A 27,048-nucleotide genomic window follows, 5' to 3' on the forward strand; every position below is an offset into this window, starting at 1 on the left:
TTAGAGAAGCGGCTGGGGCCCGGGAGTCAAAAGGTCACGGGTTCTAATCCCGGCTCCGCCACCCGTCCGCGGCGTGACCTCGGGCCGGTCGCATCAGCTCTCCGGGCCTCAGTTCCCTCGTCCGGAAAAACGGGGATGAAGACCCCGAGCCCCCCGTGGGGCCACCCGGTGACCTCGTATCTCCCCCCGCGCTTAGAACGGAGCCCGGCGCAGAGGAGGCGCTTAACGAATACCATCGTCGCCGTCGCCGTTCCGAGCGCCGGAGCACCGTCCTAGACGCGTGATGACGTCGGTATCGGTTAAGCGCTTACCACGTGCGGAGCACCGTCCTAAGCGCCGGGACAGACACGGGGGAATCGGGTCGTCCCACGGGGGGCTCACGGTTCATCCCCATTTTACAGATGAGGGAACGGAGGCACCGAGAAGCGGAGTGACTCGCCCACGGTCACGCAGCTGACGAGTGGCGGAGGCGGGATTCGAACCCGTGACCTCTGACCCCCAAGCCCGGGCTCGCTCCGCCGCGCCGCGCCGCTCCTCTGATGATTCTCTACGCGGTAGGCGCTCGACGGACACCGTCGTCCTTACTGACCCGGGTCCTTCCGCCGCCGGGCCCCGCCGCCCCCCCGTCCCTATCTGTTACCCCTCTGTCCATCCCAAGCGCTTAGCACAGTGCTCCGCACGTAGTAGGCGCTCACCGAATGCCGGGGACGCGAGGTCATCAGGTCGTCGCCCCCATTTCCCAGATGAGGTCACCGAGGCCCCGAGAGGCGAGGCGACCGGCCCCAAGTCGCCCGGCCGACAGGCGGCGGAGCCGGGGCTCGGACCCGTGACCTCTGACCCCCGCCGAGCTCTACCCACTGAGCCGCGCTGCCTCTAAATGACGGGCGCGGCAGCGACGGTATCTGTGGAGCGCTCGCTCCGGTCGCCGGGGGTCCCCCGGGCCCCGGCCCCACGTTCCGGAGGGGGAGACCGAGGCCCCGAGAAGGGAAGCGACCGGCCCGAGGCCGCGCAGCGGACAGGTAGCGGGGCCGGGATCGGAACCCAGGTCCTTCCGCTTGCCGGGACGGGAGCGGCGGGGGCCGGGCCGGGAGGGCGCCGACAGGGAAGGCTCCTCGGAGGAGGCGGCGGGAGGGCCCGGCGGGACGGGGGTCGGGGGCGAGAGAGACGGGTTCGAGACGGGAAACGGGCCTCGGGCGGATGGGGGGAGGAGGCCCCGGAGGCGGCGCCCCAAGAAGCCTCGGCGGGAACCAGAGAGGCCCCGCGGCCTAGCGGGTAGAGCCCCCGGGGCCCGGGAGTCGGAAGGAGCCGGGTTCCGATCCCGGCCCCGCCGCCTGCCCGCCGGGCGACCTCGGACCGGTCGCCTCCCTTCTCCGGGCCTCGGTTCCCTCCTCCGGAAAACGGGGATGAAGAGCGGGAGCCCCGCGGGGGACCGCCCGACGACCTCGTATCCCCGCGCCCCCCCCCTCCCCCCCCCCCCCCGGGGCGCTCAGCACGGTGCCCGGCACCCGGTGAGCGCTTAACAAGCGATGACGATGATGTCGGCACTAGGTAGGCGCTCACTAGGCGCCGGGCGCCGTGCTGAGCGCCGGGGGAGCTCCAGGGTCATCGGGTCGGCCCACGCGAGGCTCCCGGTCTTCATCCCCGTCTCCCGGACGAGGTCGCCGAGAGAAGTGAAGCGACTCGCCCACGGCCGCCCGGCCGACAAGAGGCGGAGGCGGCATTCGAACCCCCGACCCCCGACCCCCAAGGCGGGCCGCTCGGTCGACGCCGGCGTCGGCCTCCCCGTCCGCGGGCGAGGCACGCGGCCGCGCCGCCGGGCGGCGGCCTCCCCCGAGCGCTCCGCGCGGCGCCCGGCCGGCCCGCCCGGCCCGACTCGACTTCCCTGCGGGTGGCGGGGTGTGTCGCAAGGGGAGAGTCGACAGGTGTTACCGGGAAAGGCCCGGCGCTCCACCCTCTTGGCCGGGGTTATAATTGTGGAGGGGAATTTGGCTCCGGGGCGTCCTATAAATTGCCGCGCCGCCCCGACCTGGCCTCAGTCTCCGCCCCGGCCCCGGCGAACCTCCCTCGGAGGAGCCGGAGAGCGGACGGGCCGCCGTCGAGGGAGAGGAGGAACGGCCGGGGTCATGGCCGGTAGGTTCGGCGGCCGCCCCTCCCGGGAAGGCGCCTCTCCCTTCCCGGATGGGGAGCGGGCCCGAGCCCGGACGGACGGGGAGGGCCGGGAACGCCGGGGGAGGCCGGGGGGAGGGGGGGCCGGGGGCCCGTCGCCTCCACCCTCGCCGGGGGACCCGACCGAGGCCGCGCGGCGCCCGGGCGGCCGAGGCGGCGTCCGCACCCGGGCCCCCCGCCGTCGTCTCGGACCCTCCCGGGCGCCCGGCCTCTCCTCCTTCGCGTCCTCCCCCTCGAGCGCGGCTCGGCGGAAAGGGCCCGGGCTTCGGAGTCGGAGGTCGTGGGTTCGACCCCCGGCCCCGCCGCTCGCCAGCCGTGGGAGCGTGGGCGAGTCGCTTCGCTCCTCTGGGCCTCGGTCCCCTCGTCTGTAAAACGGGGATTCGCCGGGAGCCTCGCGCGGGACGACCCGACGACCCCGTATCCGCCCCGGCCCTCAGGACGGTGCTCTGCACGGAGCGAGCGCCTAACGAATACCGACGTTAACGGTGACGTCGGTGCTCGCTAAGCGCCCGCGACGCGCCGGGCGCCGTCCTGAGCGCCGGGGCGGGATCCGGGTCGTCGGGTCGTCCCCCCGGTCGCCGTCCCGTTTTCCGGATGAGGCGGCCGAGGCCCGGGGAAGCGAAGCGACCCGCCCACGGTCGCCCGGCTGCCGGGTCGCGACGCGGCCCCGCGACCCCCGACCCCCCGGCCCGGCCTCTCTGCGCCGAGCCCGCCGCCGTCCCCGTCTCCGCACGCGGTCGCAGGCGGAGGCAGGAGGCCGGGCCGGGGAGTCGGAGGCCGTGGGTCCGGGTCCCGCCCCCGCCGCCCGTGCCCGGTGACTTCGGACCGGTCGCTTCCCTTCTCGGGGCCTCAGCCTCCCCCTCTGTCCAAAGGGGACGGAGGGCGGGAGCCCCCCGGGGGGACGGCCCGATCGCCTCCTCCCCGGCGCGCGGCGCGGAGCGAGCGCTCCGCGGATCCCGGCGTCGTTACCGTCGCCCTTGTCGGCGTTGGGCACAGAGCTCCGCGCGCGGGAGACCGCCGGCGCCTTCCGGGCGGGGACCGAGTCCGTCCGCCCCGTCGGACTCTCCCGGGCGCTCGGCCCGGTGCTCGGCCCACAGCGGGCGCTCGGTCGATCGCGCCGACTAACGACGACCGTCTACCGGTCGTCAGCTCCTCGGGGGCAGGAATTACGTCTCTTAACTTTATCGGAGAATGAAGAGAATTGAGAATGAAGAATCCTTAATTAAGAATTGAGAATTCAGAGAATCACGTCTCTCAGAGTTAACTTTTAACTCTGACCTCCCCCGAGAGCTCAGCTCGGTGGTCTCCTCACGGAGGGCGCTCGATAGATCGGTATCATTATCATCATCACTATCGTCATGACCGCTACTATCACGCTCGTTCGGCGCCGGTTAGACGCCAAGCGCCGTACCGAGCGCCGCGGCGGATACGGGGTCGTCGGGTCGCCGTCCCCGGAGGAGGAAACCGAGGCCCAGGGAAGCGGAGCGACCGGCCCGGGGGGCGGAGCCGGGATTAGAACCCGGGCCCTCCGGACCCCCCCGGGCCCGGGCTCTCCCCGCACCCGTCCGTCGCTTCCGTCGGATGTACCGCGCGCTTACCGAGCGCGCGGCCCCGTACCGTACGCTCGGGAGAGGACGGCCGCGCTCCGGAAGGGTTCGGTCAGCGCTTAGAAGAGCGCTCGGCACGGAGTGAGCGCTTCCCGGACGCCGTCGTCCGGGCCAGCGCCCCGCACGCGGCCCCCCCGGGGCCGCCCGCCGCGGCGAGAGCCCCGGCCCGGGTTCGGATCCCCGGCCCCCCGGCTTCCCTTCCCCGGAAGACGGGGGTGAGGGCCGGGACCCCGTCTCCCGGCGGTCCGTCCCAGCGCCGGGAACGGTGCCCGGCACGTAGGAAGCGCTTCGCAAATCCCATGATGATAATAATAATCATTATCAATAATAATGTTGGTATCTGTTGAGCGCTTACTCTGTGCCGAGCGCCGTTCTAAGCGCCGGGGGAGACGCAGGGGAGTCGGGCCGTCCCCCGTGGGGCTCACGGTCTTCATCCCCATTTTACAGATGAGGGAACGGAGGCAACGAGAAGCGAAGCGACTCGCCCGAAGTCACACGGCTGACAGGTGGCCGAGTCGGCATTCGAACCCAGGACCTCAGACCCCAAAGCCCGGGCTCTTTCCACCGAGCCGCGCTGCTTCTCACCATTCTTAATATCTCTTCTCGTTAGGCTCCGGGCCTCGGTCTTCTCATCCGTTAAATGGGGATGAAGACCGCGAGCCCCGCGGGGGGCGGGGACGGGGCCCGACCCGATCGGCCTCTATCTAGCCCGGCGCTCGGTACGGTGCCCGGCACCTAGTGAGCGCTGAACAAGCGCCCTATTCATCATTACGATGAGGATGACGATTCCCCTCGGGCGCCTCGGTTTTCTCATAATAACGCTGGCGTCCGTCGAGCGCCTGCTTCGTGCAGAGCGCTGTTCTAAGCGCCGGGGGACACGAGGTCCTCGGGTGGTCCCCCGGGAGGCTCCAGGGTCTCCGCCCCCCTTTTCCAGATGAGGGAGCCGAGGCCCGGAGAAGGGAAGCGACCCGCCCGCGGTCGCGCGGCCGATGGGTGGCGGGGGCGGGATTCGAACCCGTGACCTCGGGCCCTCCCCGCGGAGCCGCGCTGCTCCCCGTCCGTACACCGGGGGGCCGGAGAGCCGGAGGGAAAACCTCGAAGGAGCCGGGATTTTCCAAACCTCCTGCCAGGGTGGGAGAGAGAGGCAGCGCGGCTCAGCGGAGGGAGCCCGGGCTTGGGGGTCCGAGGTCACGGGTTCGAATCCCGGCCCCGGCCCTCGGCAGCCGCGTGACCGGGGGCGAGTCGCTTCACTCCTCTGGGCCTCAGTTCCCTCCTCGGGAAAACGGGGATTAACCGGGAGCCTCACGGGGGCCGGCCCGACCACCCCCGGGTCTCCCCCGGCGCTCAGAACGGCGCCCTGCGCGCGGCAAGCGCTTAACGAGCGCCAACGTTACTCCTGGGGGTCAGAGGTCGTGGGTCCGAACCCCGGCCCCGCCACCCGGCAGCCGCGTGACCGCGGGCGAGCCGTTTCACTTCTCTGGGCCTCGGTGACCTCATCTGGAAAATGGGAATTGACTCCCGTGGGCCGACCCGATGGCCCCGGATCTCCCCCGGCGCTCTGCACGTAGTGAGCGCTGAAATACCGACGCCGTTGTCGTTACGCGTGGCTCAGTGGAAAGAGCCCGGGCCTGGGAGTCGGAGGTCTCTCGGCCGTGTGACCGAGGGCGAGTCGCTTCCCCTCTCGGCGCCTCGGTCCCCTCCTCGGGAAAATGGGGCTGAAGACCGGGGGCCTCGAGCGGGACGACCCGATCACCTCGTATCCCCCCGGCGCTCCGAACGGTGCCCCGCCCGTAGCGAGCGCTTGACAGACACCGACATCATCACCATCACGAGTGAGCCCGGGCTGCCGGCTCGACCGACGGGCGTTAACCGCCACCTGCCCCGCAGCGCTCACTCTGTGCCAAGCACCGCGCCGAACGCCGGGGGGGGGAGACGCGGGCGGGGCGGCCCGCCGATCCGAATCCCCGATTCGCAGGTGAGGAAACTGGGGCCGGGCGTTATTACTCCCGTAACGACAGTTTCCAAAACGGAATAAGAAAAACACGGTAACGGTCAAGCGCCCGCTACGTGCCAAGCGCCGGTCCGAAGGAGGACGAGACGGAGCGGGGCTTTAACGTCCGCTCCCCGGGGGGCCGGGGGGCGGGTCCGTCGACGGGCGGGTCGGCCTCCCCCGAGCGCCCTGCGCACGGGAAGCGCTCAGTAAGTAGCGCCGAATGGCCAACGGCGCCCGGCCCGGAGGAAGGGAAGCGGCGCGGCCTAGCGGCCGGAGCCGGGGCCCGGATCTGGATTCCGATCCCGCCTCGGCCGCTCTGCCGCGTGCCCAACGCTCTCCCGGGCGTTCGGCACGCTCGCCCGCCGCGCGGCCTCGGGCAAACCGCTCCGGCGCCCCGGGCCTCGGTCCCCCCGCCCGTCGGGCGGAGGCGCTCGGCTCGGGTCCTCCCCGGGCGCTCGGTAATAATAATAATAATGTTGGTATCTGTTAAGCGCTGACTACGTGCAGAGCACCGTTCTAAGCGCCGGGGTAGACACGGGGGAATCGGGTCGTCCCACGTGGGGCTCACGGTCTCCATCCCCATTTTACAGTTGAGGGAACTGAGGCACAGAGAAGTCAAGTGACTCGCCCACAGTCACACGGCTGACGAGTGGCAGAGCTGGGATTCGAACTCATGACCTCTGACTCCAAAGCCCGTGCTCTTTCCACTGAGCCACGCTGCTTCTCCGCAGAGCCCGGCACTTAGTAAGCGCCTGACGGAGCCCCGGTACGGAGCACCACCACGGGAGGAGGAAGGAGCGGGGCGTCCGCTAAGCGCCACCTCCGGGCCGAGCCCCGCGCGGGGCCCTGGGGTCGACGCGGGGAGACCGGCTGTGGGCGGGCGCTGCGCTGAGCGCCGGGGTCGGCGCAGTAATAGCAAGGGGTCACCGCGGCCCAGAGAGGCGGCTTTGTTTTTTCTTTTCCGGTATCTGCTAAGCGCTTCCTCTGCGCCAGACGCCGTACCGAACGCCGGGGTGGAGAGGGGCTCCTGGGGGCTCCCGAGGCTCAGAGCCTTTTCCCCCCATTTTCCGGAGGAGGGAGGCGACCGACCCGAGGTCACCCGGCAGAGGAGCCGGGAGGAGGACGGGCGGTCCACGGACCGGACGGACCCGGGCTGGGACTCCGTTGGGCGGGAGCGCTTCGGTGGTATCTACCGAGCGCTTCCCGGGGGCAGGGCGCTCTACCGAGCGCGCGGGAAGTCCGATTCGGCGGCGGGGAGTAGACGCCGCCCGCCCGGGGCGGGCTCACGGGCCGGACGGGCGCCAGAAGCGGCGGGGTCCCCGCCCGGGCCGGAAACCAACAGGACCATCGTCGTCAGTCTCGTTGACTTCACGGCGCGGCTCGGCGGCGAGAGCCCGGGCTCGGGGGTCGGAGGCCACGGGTTCGAATGCCGCCCCCGCCACCTGTCAGCCGGGGGTCGCTTCTCTTACTCTGCGCCTCCGTGACCCCGCCCGGAAAACGGGACGGAGACCGTGACCGTGGGACGGTCTGACGCCCCCGTACCTACCTCGGCGCTTAGGACGGCGCTCGGCGCGTAGTAAGCGCTTGACGGAGACCGCCGTTACTCTCAAATGATCGTCCTCCGACCCTCGGCCTCCCCCTCCGCCGAACGGGGGAGGGAGCGGGCCCGGCGGAGGGAGCCCGGGCCGGGGAGGCGGAGGCCCCGGGTTCCAATCCCCCGCCCGGGCCCCGGGCCCGCCGCGCGACCTCGGGCGGCTCCGTCTGCAGTGAACGCCCGGGCCGGGAATCCCCGGCCCTTTCCCGGCAGGTCTTATCTGGCTCCCTCCGCCCTCCCGGCCCTGTTTCCCAGAAGCCTCCGGGGCCGGGCGCTGGCGGCGAGAGGGCCGCCCCGCCCGCGGCCTCCCGCTCCGGGTGCGGGTTCCAATCCCGGCCCCGCCACCCGGGCGACCCCGGCCCCGGCCCTTCGCCTCTCCGGTCGCCTCCTCCCGTCCGAAAGGCCGCGGGCCCCGCGGCGGGGCGGGGACCGCGTCCCGGCCCATCTGCCCGGGCCCGCCGCGGCGCTCGGTACGGCGCCCGGCGCGTAGTAAGCGCTCAACGGAAATCCCGCCGTGGTGGTGGTCGTCATTATTCTCTGGGCCCCGGTCACCCGCTCCGTCCAACGGGCGTTAAGAGCGTGAGCCCCGCGACCCGACCGGCTTCCGTCGACCCCGGCGCTCAGCACGGCGACGACGCCGGGATCCGTTCGGGCGCCCGTCCGAGCGTACTCGTCGAGCCCTCACCGTGCGCGGAGCGCCGTCCTAAGCGCCCGGGAGAGTCCGATCCGACAGGAGACAGACGCGCTCCCCGCCCGCGAGGAGCCGACGGTCTGGAGGGGAGCGCTCAGTAGGCGTCGGGCGCCGTGCTGAGCGCTGGGGTGGATCCGGGCCGACGGGGCCGGACCCGGTCCCCGTCCCCCGTGGGGCCCTCGGGCGCTTCGCCGATATCACCGCATCCCTCCCCGTCGCCCCGCCGGGCGCGGAGCGAGCGTCTCCCTCCGCATCCCCGGGCCTCGGCTCCCCCCCCCCCCCGCCCAACGGGGACGGAGCCGGCGAGCCCCGCGGGGGGCCGCCCCGTCACCCCGCGGCCCGCCCGGCGCTCGGGAGGGGGCCCGGCGGGGGGCGGGCGCTTAGTAAGTGGCATCTTTTTTTTTAAAAGCGCCCTAACGCTGCCGATTCTTCCCACCCCAGCTCTACAACCGACAAACGTGAGCTGGCGGGAGGAGGCCAATAAGCGCTCCCATCGCACCTCCAAGTTCTACAGCTCCGAACTGATCGTGCGGAGGGGCCAGCCCTTCGTCATCGCCCTCGGCCTCAACCGGGCCGTGGCGGCCGGCGAGACCCTCACCTTCACCGCCGTCACAGGTGACTCGGCCGCGACCCCCCTCCCCCGCCGTCCTTCCTTCCGTCGGTCCCTCGGGCGTACCGGGCGCCTCCCGCCTGCCCGGCGCCGTACCGAGCGCCCGGGGGGGGTGGGGCGCGTTCCCCGCCGGCAACCAGCCCGACGGTCCGGAGGAGGGTGCCTCGTGCATAGGAGGCGCTTAACGGGCGGCGGGATTATCGTTACGGGCGGCGGGGGTGACGCCGAGGGAAACGGGGGGACGCCACGGGGAGCGGAGGGGGTGACCCCCAAGAGGCGAAGGGCGACCGGAAAGAGCAAAGGGGGAGCGAGCCGCGGGAAACGGGGAGCGGCGCCACGGGAAGCGGGGGGTGACGCCGCGGGCGAGGGGAGGACGCTGAGGGAGACGGGGGTGACGCCACGGGAAGGGGAGGGGGCGACCCCCAAGAGGCGGAGAGCGACCGCGTGGGAAAGGGGCGGTGAGCCGCGGGAAAGGGGGAGCGACGCCCCGGGAAGCGCCAGTCCGCCCCCCCCGGCCCCGCCGGCCGGGGCTCTAACGTCCGGCCCCGTCGCCCCCGGCTCCGCCCGGAAGGCCCCAGCCCTTCGGAGTCGGCCAGGACGAAGGCGGTGTTCCAGCTGTCCGGCCCGGTGGCCCGAGGAGGGTGGTCGGCGGTGCCGGAGGCCAGAGACGGCAGCGGGCTGACCATCGCCGTCACCAGCCCCGCCAACTCCCCCATCGGCCAGTACAAGCTCAGCGTCCAGATCTCCTCCCGGGGCAAGGTCTCCTCCACGGTCCTCGGGACGTTCATACAGCTCTTCAACCCCTGGCTACAAGGTACGGGAACGGCGGGCCCGGGGGCTCCCGGGGCGGTCGGGGTAAGAAGAAGAAGAACGGTATCCGTACGACGATGATCTTTTACCGATTCATCTGGCTATCGGTGAGGCGCTCGCTAGGTGCCGGACGCCGTACCGGGCGCCGGGGAGGGGCCGGGACATCGTCCCCCGTCCCCCGTCCCCCGTGAGGCTCGGGGTCCCCGGCCCGAGACGGGGGAACCGAGGCCCGGAGAGGCGGGGGCGGGATTAGAACCCGGGACCTCCGGGCCCCGCCCACGAGGCCCCGCCGCTTCCCCGGCCTATCGAACTACCGTGCGTCCGTGACGCTCCAGCCCGGTAAATCGCCCCGGTGGATCCGTCGACGTTAACGTCCGCCTCCTCCGCTAGACGGTCCGCGCCGCGCGGCCCGGCGGGACGGGAGGGGGCCGGGCCGGGCGGGCAGAGGTCGCGGGTTCCGATCCCGGCCCCGCCGCCCGGCGGCGGGGTGACCTTGGGTGGAAAGAGCCCGGGCTTGGGGGTCGGAGGTCGTGGGTTCGAATCCCGGCTCCGCCACTCGTCAGCTGGGTGACCGTGGGCGAGGCGCCTCACTTCTCCGGGCCTCGGTTACTCAGCTGGAAAACGGGGATGAACCGGGAGCCTCACGTGGGACGACCCGATGACCCCGTATCTCCCCCCGGCGCTTAGAACGGCGCCCCGCACGTAGTAAGCGCTCAACAGATACCGACATTGTCAGTATCATGATCATTATTCCCTGGGCCTCGGTCCCCTCATCCGTCAAATGGGGATGAAGCCCGTGAGCCCCGCGGGGGGCCACCCGATGACCCTGGATCTCCCCCAGCGTTTAGAACGGTGCCCGGCACCTACTGTCCATTCATTCATTCGATCGTCTTTATCGGGCACTTACCGTGCGCGGAGCGCTGCGGCCCGGTGGAACGAGCCCGGGCCGGGGCCTCAGAGGTCGTGGGTTCGGATCCCCGCTCCGCCGCTTGTCTGCCGGGCGACTCTGGGCAAGCCGCCTCCCTTCCCTGTGCCTCGGTTCCCTCATCTGGAAAACGGGGATTAAAACCGTGAGCCCCACGTGGGACGCCCCGATCGCCTCGTATCCCCCTAGCCCTTAGAACGGGGCTTTGCGCACAGTAAGCGCTTAGCAAACGCCGTCCTCATCATCATCATCATTATCATCATTATTATGATTGTTCTCTGGGCCTCGGTTCCCTCCTCTGTCAGACGGGGATGAAGACCGTGAGCCCCACGGGGCACGACCCGATGACCTTGCATCTCCCCCAGCGCTTAGAACGGTCCCGGGCACATAGTGAGCGCCTCACAGATCCCATAATTATTATTACTAAGTGCTTGGAAAGCTGTAAGCCTCGCACACATGCCATCGTCATTATTATCATTATTATAATTAAGCACTTGGAAAGTAGTAAGCGCTTAACAGATGCCATCGTCAATATTATTATTAAGGGCTTAGAAAGCGGTAAGCCCTTCACAGATGCCGTCGTCATCATTATTATTATTGTTATTAAGCGCTTGGAAAGTAGTAAGCCCTTAACAGATGCCATCGTCATCATTATTGCTATTATTCTTAAGCGCTTGGAAAGTAGTAAGGCCTTCACAAATGCCATCGTCATTATTATCATCATCATTATTCTTAGAGAAGCGGCGTGGCTCAGTGGAAAGAGCCTGGGCTTAATCATAATGTTGGTATTTGTTAAGCGCTTACTACGTGCAGAGCACTGTTCTAAGCGCTGGGGTAGACACGGGGGAATCGGGTTGTCCCCCGTGGGGCTCCCAGTTAATCCCCATTTTACAGAGGAGGTAACTGAGGCCCAGAGAAGCGAAGCGACTCGCCCACAGTCACACGGCTGACAAGCGGCAGAGCCGGGAGTCGAACCCATGACCTCTGACTCCGAAGCCCAGGCTCTTTTCCACTGAGCCACGCTGCTTCTCTAAGAATAATGATGATAATAATGACGATGGCATTTGTGAAGGCCTTACTACTTTCCAAGCTTGAGAGTCAGAGGTCACGGGTTCGAATCCCGGCTCTGCCACTTGTCCGCTGTGTGACTGTGGGCGAGTCACTTCGCTTCTCTGGGCCTCAGTTCCTTCAACTGTAAAATGGGGATGAAGACTGTGAGACTCAGGTGGGGCAACCTGATGACCCTGCATCTCCCCCAGCGCTCAGAACAGTGCTCTGCACCTAGTGAGCGCTTAACAAATACCAACATTATTATAATTATAATTGTTATTAAGCGCTTGGAAAGCAGTAAGGCCTTCACAAATGCCATCGTCATTATTATTATAATTATTATTAAGCGCTTGGAAAGTAGTAAGGCTTTCACAAATGCCATCGTCGTCATCGTTATTATTATCATCATTATTATTAAGCGCTCGGAAAGTGGTAAGGCCTTCCCAGATGCCACCGTCATTATTATTATCATTATTATTAAGCGCTTGGATAGTAAGGCCTTCCCAGATGCCATCGTCATCATTATCATTATTATTAAGCGCTTGGAAAGTAGTAAGGCCTTCACAAATGCCATTGTCATCATTATTATTAAGCGCTTGGAAAGTAGTAAGGCCTTCCCAAATGCCATCATTAATTATTATTATTATTATTATTATTAAGCGTTTGGAAAGTAGTAAGCGCTTCACAAATGCAATCGTCATTATTATTATCATTAAGCGCTCGGAAAGTAGCAAGACCTTCACAGATGCCATCCTCATTATTATTATCATTATTATTAAGCGCTCGGAGAGTAGTAAGGCCTTCACAAATGCCATCGTCATCATTATTATCATTATTATTAAGCGTTTATAAAGTAGCAAGGCCTTCCCAAATGCCACCGTCATTATTATCATCATTATTATTGAGCGTTCGGAGAGTAGTGAGGCCTTCCCAAATGCCATCGTCATTATCATCGTTATTATTAAGCGCTCGGAAAGTAGCAAGGCCTTCCCAAATGCCACCGTCATCATTATCATCGTTATTATTAAGCGCTCGGAAAGTAGCGAGGCCTTCCCAAATGCCACCGTCATTATTATCATCATTATTATTAAGCGCTCGGAGAGTAGCGAGGCCTTCCCAAATGCCATCGTCATCATCATCATTATTATTATTATTAAGCGCCTGGAAAGTAGTAAGCGCTTCACAAATACAATCGTCATTATCGTTATTATTAAGCGCTCGGAGAGTAGCGAGGCCTTCCCAAATGCCATCGTCATCATTATCATTATTATTAAGCGCCTGGAAAGTAGTAAGCGCTTCACAAATACAATCGTCATTATCATTTTTATTAAGCGCTCGGAGAGTAGCGAGGCCTTCCCAAATGCCATCGTCATTATTATCGTTCTTTTTATTAAGCGCTCGGAAAGTAGCAAGGCCTTCCCAAATGCCACCATCATCATTATTATTAAGCGCTCAGAAAGTGGTAAGGCCTTCCCAGACGTCATCATCATCATCATCACGATTATTATTATTAAGCCCTCAGAAAGTAGTAAGGCCTTCCCAAATGCCATCGTCGTTATTATCATCATTATTTTTATTAAGCGCTCGGAAAGTAGCGAGGCCTTCCCAAACGCCACCGTCATTATCATCATCATTATTATTAAGCGCTCGGAGAGTAGCGAGGCCTTCCCAAATGCCATCGTCATCATTAGTATTAAGCGCTCAGAAAGTAGTAAGGCCTTGCCATCGTCACGATTATTATTATTATTATTATTAAGCGCTCGGAGAGTAGCGAGGCCTTCCCAAATGCCATCGTCATCATTAGTATTAAGCGCTCAGAAAGTAGTAAGGCCTTGCCATCGTCACGATTATTATTAAGCGCTCAGAAAGTAGTAAGCGCTTCAATACCCCGTCGGCGGGGACCGTGGGCCGCCGCCGGGGTGGGGCGGGTCCCTCCCAAGCGCTCAGCGCGGCGTCCCGCGCGTAGCCGGGGCTCGACGGCGGCGGCCGAGCTCCCGACTGACGGACGGATCGGGGCGGGGGGGGGGGTCGGCAGCGGACGCCGTGTTTCTGAACAGCGAGGCGGAGCGGGAGGAGTACGTCCTCAGAGACGCCGGCATCATCTACGTGGGCAGCGTCAACCGCATCGGCATGGTGGGCTGGAACTACGGTCAGGTAGGCGGCCGCGGGCCCCGGACCGGTCGCCCGGGAGGGCCCGGCTTGGCGCGGGTCCCGGGTTAATAACGTTGGTGTCTGTTCAGCGCTTACTACGTGCAGAGCGCCGTTCTAAGCGCTGGGGTAGACACGGGGGAATCGGGTCGTCCCACGTGGGGCTCACGGTCTTCATCCCCATTTGGCAGATGAGGGAACCGAGGTAACCGTGGGTAACTTGCCCGCAGTCACACGGCCGACAAGTGGCAGGGCTGGGATTCGAACTCGTGAGCCCTGACTCCAAAGCCCCTGCTCTTTCCACTGCGCCACGCTGCTTCTCAATCCCCGCTCTGCCACCCGTCGGCCGGGGGACCGTGGGCAGGTCACTTCCCTGCGCCTCGGCGACCTCGGCCGTCCGAGGGGCGCGAGGCCCGTCGGCCCCGCTTGGGACAACCCGAGGACCTTGGATCTCCCCCGGCCGTTAGGACGGCGCCCGGCGCCCGGCGAGCGCTTAAATACCACCATGATCGTTATTGTTGCGATTACTGTTATTAGCCTCGCTCCCTACTCCCAACGAGGCTCGAGGGCCTGCTGGCAAGATGGCGGCGGCCGTTCCCTCAGGGAGCGCGAGGCCCTCGGTTTTCCCGCCCAGATTTCCCGCTCGGAGGCCGCCGTTGCCCCGGCAACGAGGAGCCCGCCCCCTCCGCGCCGATTGGGTGTCGAGCTGTCGCTCGAGGCGGGCGTGACCAATAAGAGGAGGCGGGTCTTGGACGGCTAGAGCCCGCCCCGCTTCCTCTGCGCCGATTGGGTCTCGGGCTGTCACTCAAAGCCCGAGCGACCAATAGGGGGGGGGTCTGCTCACCTGTCGTGGAGGGTTAGAGCCCGCCCCTTCACAGGCCGCTCCGACCCGATGGGGTCCCGAGCCGTCACTCAAAGACCAAGAAGGGAGGGGGCAGGTCCGCTCACCCGTCTTCAGCGGCTCGAGCCCGCCCCTTCACAGGCTGCTTCGGGCCGATTGGGGGGGGGGGGGTCGAGCTGTCAGTCAAAGACCAAGTGACCAATAAGAGGTGGGGGCGGGTCGGCTCCCCTGTCCTGGAAGGCTAGAGCCCGCCCCGCCGCCGCCTCCTCCGCGCCGATTGGACCTCGGGCCCGTCACTCAAGGCCCCGGCGACCTTCGGGCGGGGAAAGGGTCGCTCTCCCGCTTTTAAAGGCTGGAGCCCCGCCCCCCCCGCGCCGATTGGGTGCGGAGCCGTCACTCAAACGATCACGTGACGGCCCGGCAGCTCCCGCCCCTCCGCGCCCATTGGGTGCGGGGGCTGTCAATCAAGGCTCACGTGATTTTTTTCCCCGCTCCGCCCCCCCGGGCCACCTCACGCCCCGCGTCCATTGGCTGGGGGAAGCTGTCACTCAAAGCTCACGTGACGGCGGGGCGGGCCCAGGCGCTCGGCTCCGATTGGGCCTCGAGCTGTCACTCAAAGCGCACGTGGCTCCCTGGCTGGGATCACGGGCGGTGGGGGCCGCGTCTCTGAGTCATCAATCAACCCGTCGATCAATTAATAGATGATCGATAGATAATCAGGTCTCTACCAGTCACCCACCCATCAATCAGGAAATTAATCGATAGATGCAGAATAATCAGTCATCCACCGATCAGTCCATCGATCTGTTAATGAATCCGTAGATATAAGATAAGCAGGTCTCTACCAGTCATCCACCAATCAATCCATAAATCGGCAAATTAATCAATAGACGCAGGATAATCAGGTCTCTACCGGTCATCCACTCATCAATCCGTCGATCAGTCAATCAATCAATAGATATAGGATAACAGATATAGGATAGTAGAGAAGCAGCGTGGCTCAGCGGAAAGAGCCCGGGCTCTGGAGTCAGAGGCCGTGGGTTCGAACCCCGGCTCGGCCACTTGTCAGCTGGGTGACCGTGGGCGGGTCACTTCACTTCTCTGGGCCTCAGTGACCTCATCTGGAAAATGGGGATGAAGACTGGGAGCCCCACGAGGGACAACCTCATTCTCTTGTGTCTACCCCAGCGCTTAGAACAGCGCTCTGCACCTAGTAAGCGCTTAACAGATACCAACCTACATACAATCGGCTCCCTACCGATTGATGGAGAAGCAGCATGGCTCAGTGGAAAGAGCACGGGCTTTGGAGTCAGGGCTCATGAGTTCGAATCCCGGCTCTGCCACTTGTCGGCTGTGTGACCGTGGGCGAGTCACTTAACCTCTCTGTGCCTCAGTTCCCTCATCTGTAAAATGGGGATTAAGACCGTGAGCCCCACGTGGGACGACCCGATTCCCCTTTGTCTACCCCAGCGCTTAGAACGGTGCTCGGCACATAGTAAGCGCTTAACAGATACCAACATTATTATTATTATTATTACCGGTCAACAATCAGTAATAATGATAACAGTAAGGATGGTGTTTCTGAAGCACCAAGCACTGTTCTAAGCGCTGGGGGAGGTAGAAGGTCATCAGGTTGTTGGACTCCCGGTCTTCATCCCCATCTGCCAGATGAAGTTCAGAGAAGTGAAGTGACATGCCCAAGGTCACACAGCAGACAAGGGGCGGAGCCGGGATGAGAATCCACGTCCCCTGACCCCCAAGCTCTTTTCGTCAATCAGTCAGTCAATTAATCAATAGATACGGGATAATGGGGTCTCTACCAGTCATCAACCGATCAATCGATCCATCGATCGATACAGGACGATCAGGGCCCTAACGTGCATCACCCGATCGATCGGTCAATCCGTAAATAATTCATGCGGTCGTATTTACTGAGCGCTCACTGTGGGCAGAGCACTGTACTAAGCGCTCGGAGTGTACGATCCGAAACGACAATGTTCCGAGTGGAATCCGTTCGGCGCTGACTACGCGCCCAACGCCGTTCTTGGCGCCGAGGCCGCATTCGAGTCAGTTTGGACCCGGTCCCCGTCCCCTTCTCCAGATGAAGCAGCGGAGCTCAGTGTGGAAAGGGCCCGGGCTTGGGAGTCAGAGGTCGTGGGTTCGAATCCCGGCTCCGCCGCTCGGCAGCCGTGTGAGCGTGGGCGAGTCGCTTCACTTCTCTGGGCCCCAGTGACCTCATCTGGCAAATGGGGATTAACCGAGAGCCTCCCGTGGGCCAACCCGATGACCCCGTATCTCCCCCAGCGCTCAGAACGGTGCTCCGCACACAGTAAGCGCTTCACAAATACCGACATTCGTTTATTTTGTTTTATAACCCCCCCCCCCCCCCCCGGCCAGTTCGAAGACGACGTACTGAACATCTGCCTGTCCATCCTGGATCGGAGCCTCAACTACCAGCGGGACCCCACCACCGACGTGGCCCGGCGCAACGACCCCAAGTACATCGGGCGGGTGCTGAGCGCCATGGTGAGCGCCGGAGCGGTGCGCCGAGCGCTCGGCGGGGCGGGGGCCCGTTCAGTCGACCGTCTCCGGGGAGCCGGGCCCCGTGATAAGCGCTTGGGCGAGGACGCCGCGAGGACGAAGGGTCAACGTCCCTTCACTGTATTTATAAACACGACCGACTGACGGACGATCGCGGCCGGTGAGTGCTCGGGAAATACGGTCGGGTGACCGGCCGTATTTACTGAGCGTGCGCGGAGCAAGCGCTTAGTAGAGCGCTCGGCCCGCGGTAGGCGCTCAGTAAATACGATGGACCGACTGACCAGCGCACCCAGTAGGTGCTCAGTAACTATGACGGAGAGAACGAATGAATTTATCGAGCGCTGACCGCGTGGGGAGCAGGCGCTTGGTAGAGCGCTCTGCCCTGGCTAAGCGCTCAGTAAATACGATCGACTGACAACCGCGTCTAAGAAGCGCTCAGCGGATCCGATCGAGCGAGCGCCCACCGTGTGCGGGGCAAGCGCCCGGTAGAGCGCTCTGCCCGCGGTAGGCGCTCAATAAATACGATCGACCGACGAGCGCGGCCAGTGAGCGCCCGGGAAGCGCGATCGAGCCGCGGGACGGATTTAGGGCGCGCTGACCGCGTGCGGGGCGGGCGCTCGGCACGGTAGGCGCCCGGGAAGGAAGGGCCGAGCGAGCGAGCGCGTTGCAGGTGAACGGGAACGACGACGCCGGGGTCCTGGCCGGCAACTGGAGCGGGGAGTACACGGGGGGCCGAGACCCCCGAAACTGGAACGGCAGCGTGGAGATCCTCAAGGAGTGGAAGAAGACCGGCTACAGGCCCGTCCGCTACGGCCAGTGCTGGGTCTTCGCCGGGGCCCTCAACACCGGTCAGCCGGGGGAGGGGGTCCCGGGGGGCCGGGAAAGGGGGCACCCGGGAGGCGGGGGGCCGGGAGAGGCGGGGGGACGCCCGGAGCCGGGGTAACGGGAGGCTCCGGACGGTGCCGGGCCTACGCCCTGACTCCGGGCGTCGGTCCGCCGGCGCTGGGGGAGAGGGGCCGGGCGAGGGGGCGTCGGGGGCCCGGGGGGCCCGCGGAGGCGGGGAGCGGGGGCAGGCCGGGCGCGACGCTCGCCTCCCCCCCGTCCAGTGCTCCGCTGCTTGGGGATCCCGGCCCGCGTGGTCACCAACTTCAACTCGGCTCACGACACCGACCGGAACCTGACGGTGGACGTCTACTACGACCCCACGGGGAACCCGCTGGACAGAGGAAGCGACAGCGTCTGGTGAGGACCCGATCCCGGGCCGTCGGGGGCCGTCCCCTCGGGGGGCCGCCGCGGGCGCGACACCGGACCGGGCGTCGGGGAGCGGCCCGTGCGGCGAACGGACGCGAGCCCCGTCCTCGCCGCCCCTCCGCCGCGTGCGCTGCGCGGCGCCGTACCCGGCGCCGGGGAGAGTCCGACGGGGCAGACGCCGGCCCCGCCTGGAGAAACCCGACCGTCCGTCGGGGGCATGCACGGGGCGCCCGCCGCGTGCCGGACACCGGACCGAGCGCCGGGGAGGGGCCGGTTCCCGGTTCCCCCGGGGCGGCCGGGCCGGAAGGGGTGGGGGGGTGTCGGGGATGACCCCCCCGACCTCGTGCCCCCCCCCGGGGGTCTCCCCCACCGCCCCCCAGGAACTTCCACGTGTGGAACGAGGCCTGGTTCCTCCGCACGGACCTAGGCCCCGCCTACGGTGGCTGGCAGGTGCTGGACGCCACCCCGCAGGAGCGGAGTCAGGGTGAGACAGAGACGCGTCCCGCCCCAGCCCCGGGGACCCCCACCCCGTCCCACCGACCCCCCGGACCCCCAGCATCTCCCCCCGGGGACCCCCCGCCCTCCCTCCCACCGCCCCCCGGACCCCCAGCATCGCCCTTAGGGACTCCCGCTCTCCCACCGATCCCCCCCGGTCTCCCGGCATCCCCCCGAGACCCCCCCCCAACCCTCCCACTGATCCTTGGACACCCCCCACCCCCAGGGACCCTCACCCTCCCTCTGCCCCCTGGACTCCCGGCAACCCCCCCGGACCTCCACCCGCCCTCCCAATGACCCCGGGACCCCCAGAATCCCCCCCAGGGACCCCCACCCGCCCTTCCACCGACCCCCGGACCCCCAGCATCCCCCTTGGGACCCCCGCCCTCCCACTGACCTCCCCGGACCCTCAGCATCCATCCCCCCCAGAGATCCCCACCCTCCCTCCCATCCACCCTCGCACTGACCCTCGGACCCCCGGCATCAACCCCGGCACCCCCACCCACCCTGCCACTGACCCCCGGCCCCCAGCATCTCCCCCCAGGGCCCCCCGCCCGCCTTTCCGCAGACCCCCGGACCCTCGGCATCCTCCCCCGGGGCCCCCCACCGCCCCCCGGACCCTCAGCATCCTCTCCCGGAGGCCCCCGTCCACCCTTCCACTGACCCCGGGCCCCTCTGCGTCCCGCCCCGGGGCCCCCCACCGCCCCCCGGCCCCCCAGCATCCTCCCCCAGGCCCCCCCCCCCCGGCCCCCGGGCAACCCCCCCAGCCCCCGCTCCCCTTCCCCCGGCCTCGCAGGGATTTTCCAGTGCGGGCCTTCGTCGGTGGCGGCCATCCGGGCCGGGGAGGTGCAGCTGGACTTCGACGGGCCCTTCGTCTTCGCGGAGGTGAACGCCGACCGCGTCACCTGGGTCTACGACAGATCCAACGGCACCCAGAGGCAGAACTGGCTGGACGCCTACTCCGTCGGCCGCTTCATCAGCACCAAGGCCGTGGGCGTCAACGCCCGCCTCGACCTCACCGAGAGATACAAGTTCCCCGAAGGTCACCCCCGCTCCCCCGGGGGCCGGGGGAAGGAGAGGGAGAGGGACGGTGCCCGGGAGCGGCCGGGAGAATAGGGGAGAGAGATGGAGGGTGCCCGGGAGCGGTCGGGAGAGAGGGACGGTGCCCCGGAGCAGCCGGGAGAAGAGGGAGGGAGCCGGACGGTGCTCGGGAGCGGCCGGGAGAATCGGGGAGGGAGATGGATTGCTCTCGGGAGCGGCGGGGAGACGGGGGAGGGGGATGGACGGTGCTCGGGAGCGGCCGGGACAATCAGGGAGAGAGCCGGGCGGTGCTCCCGAGAAGCGTAAAGGAGGGCGACGACGGTGCTCGGGAGCACCCGGGGGCCAGGCCGGGGGGTGGGGGAGCGAAGTGAGCCGTCCCAAGTCACACGGCCGACGAGAGGCAGGATCGGGCCCCGGGGTTCTCCCCTCCGAGCCCTTCTGGCGGCCCCTGGGTCTCCCCTGAGGCCTCCGGGCCCTTTAGAGGAGTCGCGGTCGCCACAGCCCGCGCCCCTGAGCGCGGCGCCCCGTGCTAGACGCTCGGAAGAGGCGCGGGAACGAACGAAGGGGGACGCGCACGGGCCGACGGATGTGCCGCCCGAGGGGGGCGCGATAAAGAAATCGAGCCCCCACGCGTGAGCACGCCGGCGAGAGGGCGGACGAGGTCGATGACGGCGACGCCGCTGAGGGTGTCCGTTAAGCGCCCTGCCAGGTGCCGGGCACCGTTCCGAGCGTTGGGGGAGATGCGAGACGATCGGGTCGGTCCCCCGCGGGGCTCCCGATCTCCATCCCCATTTGGCAGATGAGGGAACTGAGGCCCAGAGGGGTGAAGCGACTCGCCCGAGGTCACGCGGCTGCCGGGTGAAGGAGCCGGGATCAGAGCCCGCGGCCTCCGACTCCCGGGCCCGGGCTCCGTCCGCCGGGCCTCGCCGTGCTGTATTCGTTCCTTGGATCGGTTGTATTTATCGAGCGCTTACCGCGTGCTGTGCTCAGCGCCGGGGGGGGGGGGGGGGGAGGGGGGGTCCAATAGCGCGACGTGCTCCCCGGCGCTTACCGTGCGCGGAGCGCTGTACGGCGCGCCGGGGAGAGGGCGATGAGACGGCAGGCCCTCCCCGGCGCTTACCGTGTGCGGGGCGCTGTGTCGAGCGCCGGGGAGAGAACCGTCAGAGCAGAGACCGTCCCCGGCGCTCAGCCCACGGTGAGCGCTCGCTAAAAACGGGGCCGGCCGGGGCCCCGCGGGAAGGCCCGAGGAGGCCCGAGAGCGGCGTCCGGGGGCGGGCGGGCGGGCCGAGAGCCGGATTCCCTCCGACGGGAGTCACCGCGGGCCCGGGGCGGCCCCGGGGGCCGGGGCCAGCGCCCCCGAATTAGGTTACTCAGGGCCGAGCCGGAGGGAAGGGCCCGAGGGGAGAGGCGGGAACCCGGGAGTCATCGCGGCGCCCGGGCGGGGGCCGGCAGTAAAAGCCGAGGCCGCCAGCCGAGAGGAGGCCCAGCCCGCGTCCGGAACCGCCGAGGTACTCGTCCGTCCGCCCCTCGCTCTCGGGGCGGGTTTCGGGCCGGCCGCTTCCCCTCCCCGGGCCCGCGGGACGCGGGTGGAGGCCCCCGGCCCCTCGAGGGACGACCTCCCCGTCTCCCCCAGGCCCGGCGTGAGCGCTTAACGGACACCGTCGCCGGCGTCAGGACGGGCCCGGGCGTCGTAGCGAGCGCCGGCGGAGGGGACGGGCGGCTCGGCTCCGGGCGAGGGGCCGGGCCGGGGGGTCGGAGGGCGCGGGTCCCCATCCCGGCTCCGCCGCCCGTCTGCCGGGTGACCCCGGGCCGGCCGCCCGGGCCCCCGTTCCCTCTTCTGGGAGACGGGGATGAAGACCGCGAGCCCCCCGGGGGGCCCCCGCCCCCGATGACCTCGTCTCCCCAGTGCTTGGCGCGTAGTGGGCGCTTAACAGACACCTTCGTTATCGTTAAGAAAGGCCCCGGGGGAGGGCGTCCCCTCCCTCGTAGACCGTCAGCGCCTCGTGCGCAGGGAATGTTCTGGACGCCCACCGCTTTTTCCCTCCTAAAGGTGTCTGTTAGGCGCCCCCCGGGCGCCGTACCGGGCGCCGGGGCGGATCCAAGCCCACGTGGGGCTGACGGGGGTAGATTTCGCCATTTCCCGGCCGCGAGGCCCGGAGAGGGGAGGTGACCGGCCCGGGGTCGCACAGCCGACGGGCGGCGGAGCCGGGATGGGGAGCGGGGTCGGGACTGGGGGGCGTCGGGGAGGAGGGGGGGAGGCTGGGGGGAGGGGGCGGGAGGGGCCTCCTTTAACGTCGGCGATGGCGGCGTCTATTAAGCGACTACTAAGCGTCCCGACCGAGCGGAGAGACGGGCCGAGCGGGTCAGACGCCGCCGGCCCGGCCCCGGGCCCTCGGGCTGGGTAGGACGGAGAACGGGGATTCAGTAGTATCTACTGAGCGCTTACTGTGCGCGGAGCACTGCACTGAGCGCTTGGACGAATCGGCAACGCACGGCATCCCCCTTTTCCAGATGAGGGAACCGAGGCCCCGAGAGGCGAAGCGACCGGCCCGGGGTCACCCTGCTCCTTAGCGGCAGAGGGACGTCCGGGCGCGGGTTCTAATCCCGGCTCCGCCGCCCGTCTGCCGGGTGACCCCGGGCCGGTCGCTTCGCCTCTCGGGGCCTCGGTTCCCCCGTCTGTCAAACCGGGGCCGAGGACGGCGAGCCCCCCGGGGGACCGCCTGCCGACCCTCTGTCCCCCCCAGCGCTCCGAACGGCGCCCGGCACCTAGGGAGCGCTTACCGAAAGCGTGGTCGTCGTTAGAGGCGGCGTGGCCTAGCGGGTGGGGCCCGGGCTTGGCAGCCGGCGGTCGCGGGTTCTAATCCCGGCCCCGCCGCTCATCAGCTGCGCGACTCGGGGCGAGCCCCTTCGCTTCTCCGGCCCTCGGGGACCTCCTCTGGAAAACGGGGGGCGAAGACCGTCGGCCCCACGGGGGACGACCTTGCTTGCGTCGTCCCGCGTCCCCCCCCCCCCCCCCCCGGTGCCGGGAACGGCGCTCGGCACCCAGTCGGCGCTTAACGCGTACCGTCGGGGTCGTCCGCGCCCCCCGGACCCGCCGTCCGCAACTCCGGCTTCTCCCCCCGTCCCCCCGCAGGTTCGGCCCAGGAGAGAGCCGTGTTCAAGAAGGCGCTGAGCCAACTCCGCCCGACCATGGGGTTCAGCCCGACGGCCACCGAGGAGGCCGGCCGCGGCCAGGCGGCCCAGGTGTCCGGCAAGTTCAAGGTCATCGGGTCCCTGGAGGTCGGCCAGGAGGTCAACGTGGTGCTCCTCCTCCAGAACCTCACCCGCGACCTCAAGACGGTGACGGTCAACCGGACGGCCTGGACCATCGTCTACAACGGGACGCTGGTTCGCGAGATCTGGAGGGACTCCATCACCGCCTCCCTGGAGCCTGAAGAAGGTAAGGGGGCGGGGCGGCCCGACGGCGGGACCGGAACCCGGACCCGCCACCCCGTCGCCGGACTACCCCCCCCCCCCCCCGCCGAGGTCTGGAAGCGGCGCGGGCCTAGCGGAGGGAGGCCGGGCCCGGGCGAGGAGGAGGACCCGGGTCGGCGTCCCGGACGGGCGGCCTCGCCGCCCTGGGCCGCCCTTCCCTCGTCCGCGGGATAGCGTCGGGGCCGGTGTTGGTTAAGCGCCTGCCGGGCGCCGAGCGCCGTGCTGAACGCCGGGGCGGGTCCGGGCGAATGGGGTCCCCGTCCCACGTGGGGATCCCGGGCTCCGTCCCCATTTTACAGACGAGGGGACCGCGGCCCGGAGACGAATTAGAACGACGACGGTACTTGTTGAGCGCCGACTGTGTGCCGAGCGCTGTCCCAAGCGCTGGGGGGGATACGGGGTCATCAGGTCGTCCCCCGGGGGGGGGGGGGGCTCCCGGTCTCCATCCCCATTTTCCAGAGGAGGGAACTGAGGCCCGGAGAAGCGAGGCGACTCGCCCGGGGTCACGCAGCAGACGCGCGCGTGTTGGGGGGATGGAGTCGGGATTAGAACCCGTGACCTCCCGACTCCCCGGCCCGGGCTCTACCCGCTACGCCGTGCTGCTTCCCAGTGGGGAGGCGGAGACCGTGAGCCCCCTGTGGGACGGGGCCCGGGCCAACCCGATTAAGCTGTGCCTACCCCGGCGCTTAGAACAGTGCTCGGCACGCAGTGAGCGCTCAACGCGTCCCGTCGCTGATAGTAGCAGGAGCAGCGATGGATGTGACGGTTTTACGGTTGTAGCGGACTCTCCCAAGCGCTCAGTACGGTGCCCTGCGCACGGCGGGTGCTCGATAAATACGAATGAATAGTAAACGCCCGCTAAATACGAGCGACCGGCCGCCCGGGAAGGAAGCGGGGAGAGAAACGGCCCGGCCCGGCCCGGCCCTTTGGCGTCAGGCGGGGGTTGCTTCAGGTGGGAGAGCCGGGAGGCGAGGCGGGGGACGGGAAGGGACGCGGCGGCCGACGAGCCGAGTCGGGCGGGGGGGGCGGGGGCGTCCACCCGGGGAGATCTCAACTCGCCGGGTCCGGGGCCGGGGCCCGGCGAGGGAGGGAGGATGCACCCGCGGACGGAGAACAGGCGGGAATCCGGCTCCTGCGCGCGGGTTGGCGTGTCTCTGTGTGTATCCCCGGTCTCGCGGGGTCAGGGAACGTGTCTGTAATCGGGTTAGCGTCCTCTCCAGAGCGCTTAGCGCATGGCGAGCGCCCAATAAGCACGATCGAAAACACGAACGGATGGGAAGACGCACCCGCGGACGGAGAATAGGCGGGAGAGGCTCCCGGGAATCCGGCTCTCGCGTCCGACTCCGTGTGTCGCCGTGCGTGTCCCCGGTCTCGCGTGGGTCAGGGAACGTGACCGGAATCACGACAGAGTCCCGGGCGCTTAGCACGGTGCTCGGCGCATCGTAAGCGCTTAATAAGTACGATCGAATGCGCCGACGGATGGGAAGGGGCACCTGCGGGCGAGGCGGGAGTCCGGCTCCCGCGTGCGGGTTGGGGCGTCTCCGCGTGCGCGGCTCCGTGCCCGACCCGCCCTCCCGTGTCCCCCCCTCAGAGATCGAGCTGCCCATCAAGCTCGCGTACGCGCAGTACGACGGGCACCTGACGGCCGACAACATGATCCGAGTGACGGCCGTGTGCCAGGTCACCGACGGCGGGGAGGTGGTGGTGGAGAGAGACGTCATCCTCGACAACCCCACCATCACCCTGGAGGTGAGGGGCCGGGGATCCCCCAGTTTCCCGCGGCGGGCACCGGAGAGCGGAGGGAGGGTCACCGCGGGGCGCGGCCCCCGGCGGGTGGGGCCCGGGCCCCGGAAGGACCTGGCTTCCGACCCCGGCCCCGCCGCCTCCGGGGGCCTCGGTCGAATGGGGATGAAGGGTCTGAGCCCCGCGTGGGACGGGGGCTGGGTCTAACCTGTTTGACTTGGATCTGCCCCGGCGTTCAGAACGGTGCTTGGCACACAGCGAGCATTCGACGAGCACCAGGATAACTATCGTTACTTAATGATAATGATAATACCAATAACGCTGGTATTCGTTAAGCGCTTACTACGTGCGGAGCACCGTTCTGAGCGCTGGGGGAGATGCAGGGTCATCGGGTTGTACTACGTGAGGCTCACGGTTAATCCCCATTTTACAGACGAGGGAAGTGAGGCCCAGAGAAGTGAAGCGACTCGCCCACAGTCCCACAGCTGACAAGGGGCAGAGCCGGGTTTCGAACCCATGACCTCCGACTCCCAGGTCCGGGCTCTTTCCACCGAGCCGCGCTGAACAAGTGCCATCGGGATCATTTTGTAAAAATGACGGCACTTGTGGAGCGCTTACCACGTGCCGGGCACCGTCCCGAGCGCCGGGGGAGATGCAAGGTGATCGGGCGGTCCCCCGGGGGGCTCCCGGGCTTCATGCCCATTTTCCAGGCGAGGGAACCGAGGCCCGGAGAGGGGAAGTGACTCGGCCGAGGCCACCCAGCAGACGAGGCGGGGTTAGAACCCGGGACCTTCCGACTCCCGGTCCCCATCCCCTAGGCCGCGCTGCTTCCGATTTTTATTGTCGTATTACAGTAATAACCGAGAGGCAGCGCGGCCTAGGGGATGGAGGCCGGGAGACGGGAAGGAGTTGGGTTCGTCCCCTCGCCGGATGGTATCTACCGAGCGCTTCCCGCGCGCGGGGCTCTCTACCGAGCGCTTGAGAAGTACAGTTCGGCGACGGAGGGAGACGGTCCCCCAGTCGCTCCGAGGGTGTTTTCGGAGTCTTGGGGAGAGGAGGGGGCCGAAGATGTCGGGGGGGGGGCGTCTTCTCCGCGTCCAGGTGCCGGACCACGCCAAGGTGAAGACCCCCATGAACGTCCTGGTGCTGTTCGCCAACCCCCTGGCCGAGCCCGTGGAGAACTGCGTGCTCATGGTGGAGGGCAGCGGTCTGATGAGGGGAAACCTCAAGATCGAGTGAGTCGCCTGCCCCGGGGTCCCCGACCCCCGCGGACCCCGACGGGTTTGCGGGGGGCGGGACGGGAGGTACGGAGGCAGCCCCTCGCCCCCCTTCGGCGTGGCGGCACGTCCCGGGGGCTCGATTCTCCTCGCGAAACGCCCTCCGGACCCTCCCCGGCTCTCAGGACGGATCGAGTGCGGCCCGGCGGGGAGAGCCCGGGCCCGGGTCCCCCTCCAAACCCCGACGGGTTTGTGGGGGGCGAAACGGGGGGTACGGAGGCAGCCCCTCGCCCCCCTTCGGCGTGGCGGCACGTCCCCGGGGCTCGATTCTCCTCACGGAACGCCCTCCGGGCCCGCCGGACCCCCCCCGCCCCCGGCTCTCGGGATGGGTCGATGGACGGATCGAGTGCGGCCCGGCGGGGGGAGCCCGGGCCCGGGTCCCCCGCGGGCCCCGAGTGATCCGTGGGGGGCAAGATGGGGGGACGGAGGCAGCCCCTCGCCCGCCTTCGGCGGGGCGACGCGTCCCCGGGACTCGATTCTCCCTCTCGCTCACGGCCTCTCTCCTTCTCCGTGTGTGCGTCCGTCCGTCCGTCTCCGCGCGCGTCTCCGGCCCGCGGCGTGGTCTCGGGGGGCTCGGCGGGACAGCGTGCCGTCCCTGCGGCCCAAGCAGCGGTCCCGGGTGCAGTTCGAGATCGTGCCCATCCGCAGCGGGGCCAACCAGCTCCTCATCGACTTCTCCTGCAACAAGTTCCCCGCCATCAAGGCCTTCGTCAACATCAACGTCTCCGACTGATCCCGCCCCCCGGCCCCCCGCCCCCGACGCCGACCCCCGGGACGGGCCCGCTCGCCGC

The 27,048-nt window shown here is 67.6% G+C and overlaps 1 protein-coding gene across 1 annotated transcript; it reads left to right on the plus strand.

The window, feature by feature from the left end:
* The first annotated feature begins 2,052 nt into the window (after positions 1-2,052).
* Positions 2,053-27,048, plus strand: TGM3 (transglutaminase 3). The gene is made up of 13 exons (XM_029048722.2): positions 2,053-2,130; positions 8,493-8,666; positions 9,233-9,475; positions 13,482-13,600; positions 16,833-16,961; positions 17,647-17,824; positions 18,083-18,218; positions 18,608-18,711; positions 19,519-19,764; positions 22,897-23,202; positions 24,829-24,986; positions 26,082-26,215; positions 26,843-27,048. Exons 1-13 carry the CDS (start codon positions 2,124-2,126, stop codon positions 26,988-26,990), a joined length of 2,082 nt encoding a protein of 693 aa, XP_028904555.1. The 5' UTR covers positions 2,053-2,123; the 3' UTR covers positions 26,991-27,048.

Source organism: Ornithorhynchus anatinus, chromosome 21 (assembly GCF_004115215.2).
Source record: "Ornithorhynchus anatinus isolate Pmale09 chromosome 21, mOrnAna1.pri.v4, whole genome shotgun sequence".
In the NCBI taxonomy this organism is placed as follows: Eukaryota; Metazoa; Chordata; class Mammalia; order Monotremata; family Ornithorhynchidae; genus Ornithorhynchus; species Ornithorhynchus anatinus.

Coding starts and splice junctions, on each gene's coding strand:
- TGM3 (XM_029048722.2), top strand. Junction 9,476..13,481: donor CTTCAACCCCTGGCTACAAG/GTACGGGAACGG, acceptor GGGGGTCGGCAG/CGGACGCCGTGTTTCTGAAC. Junction 26,216..26,842: donor AGGGGAAACCTCAAGATCGA/GTGAGTCGCCTG, acceptor TCGGCGGGACAG/CGTGCCGTCCCTGCGGCCCA.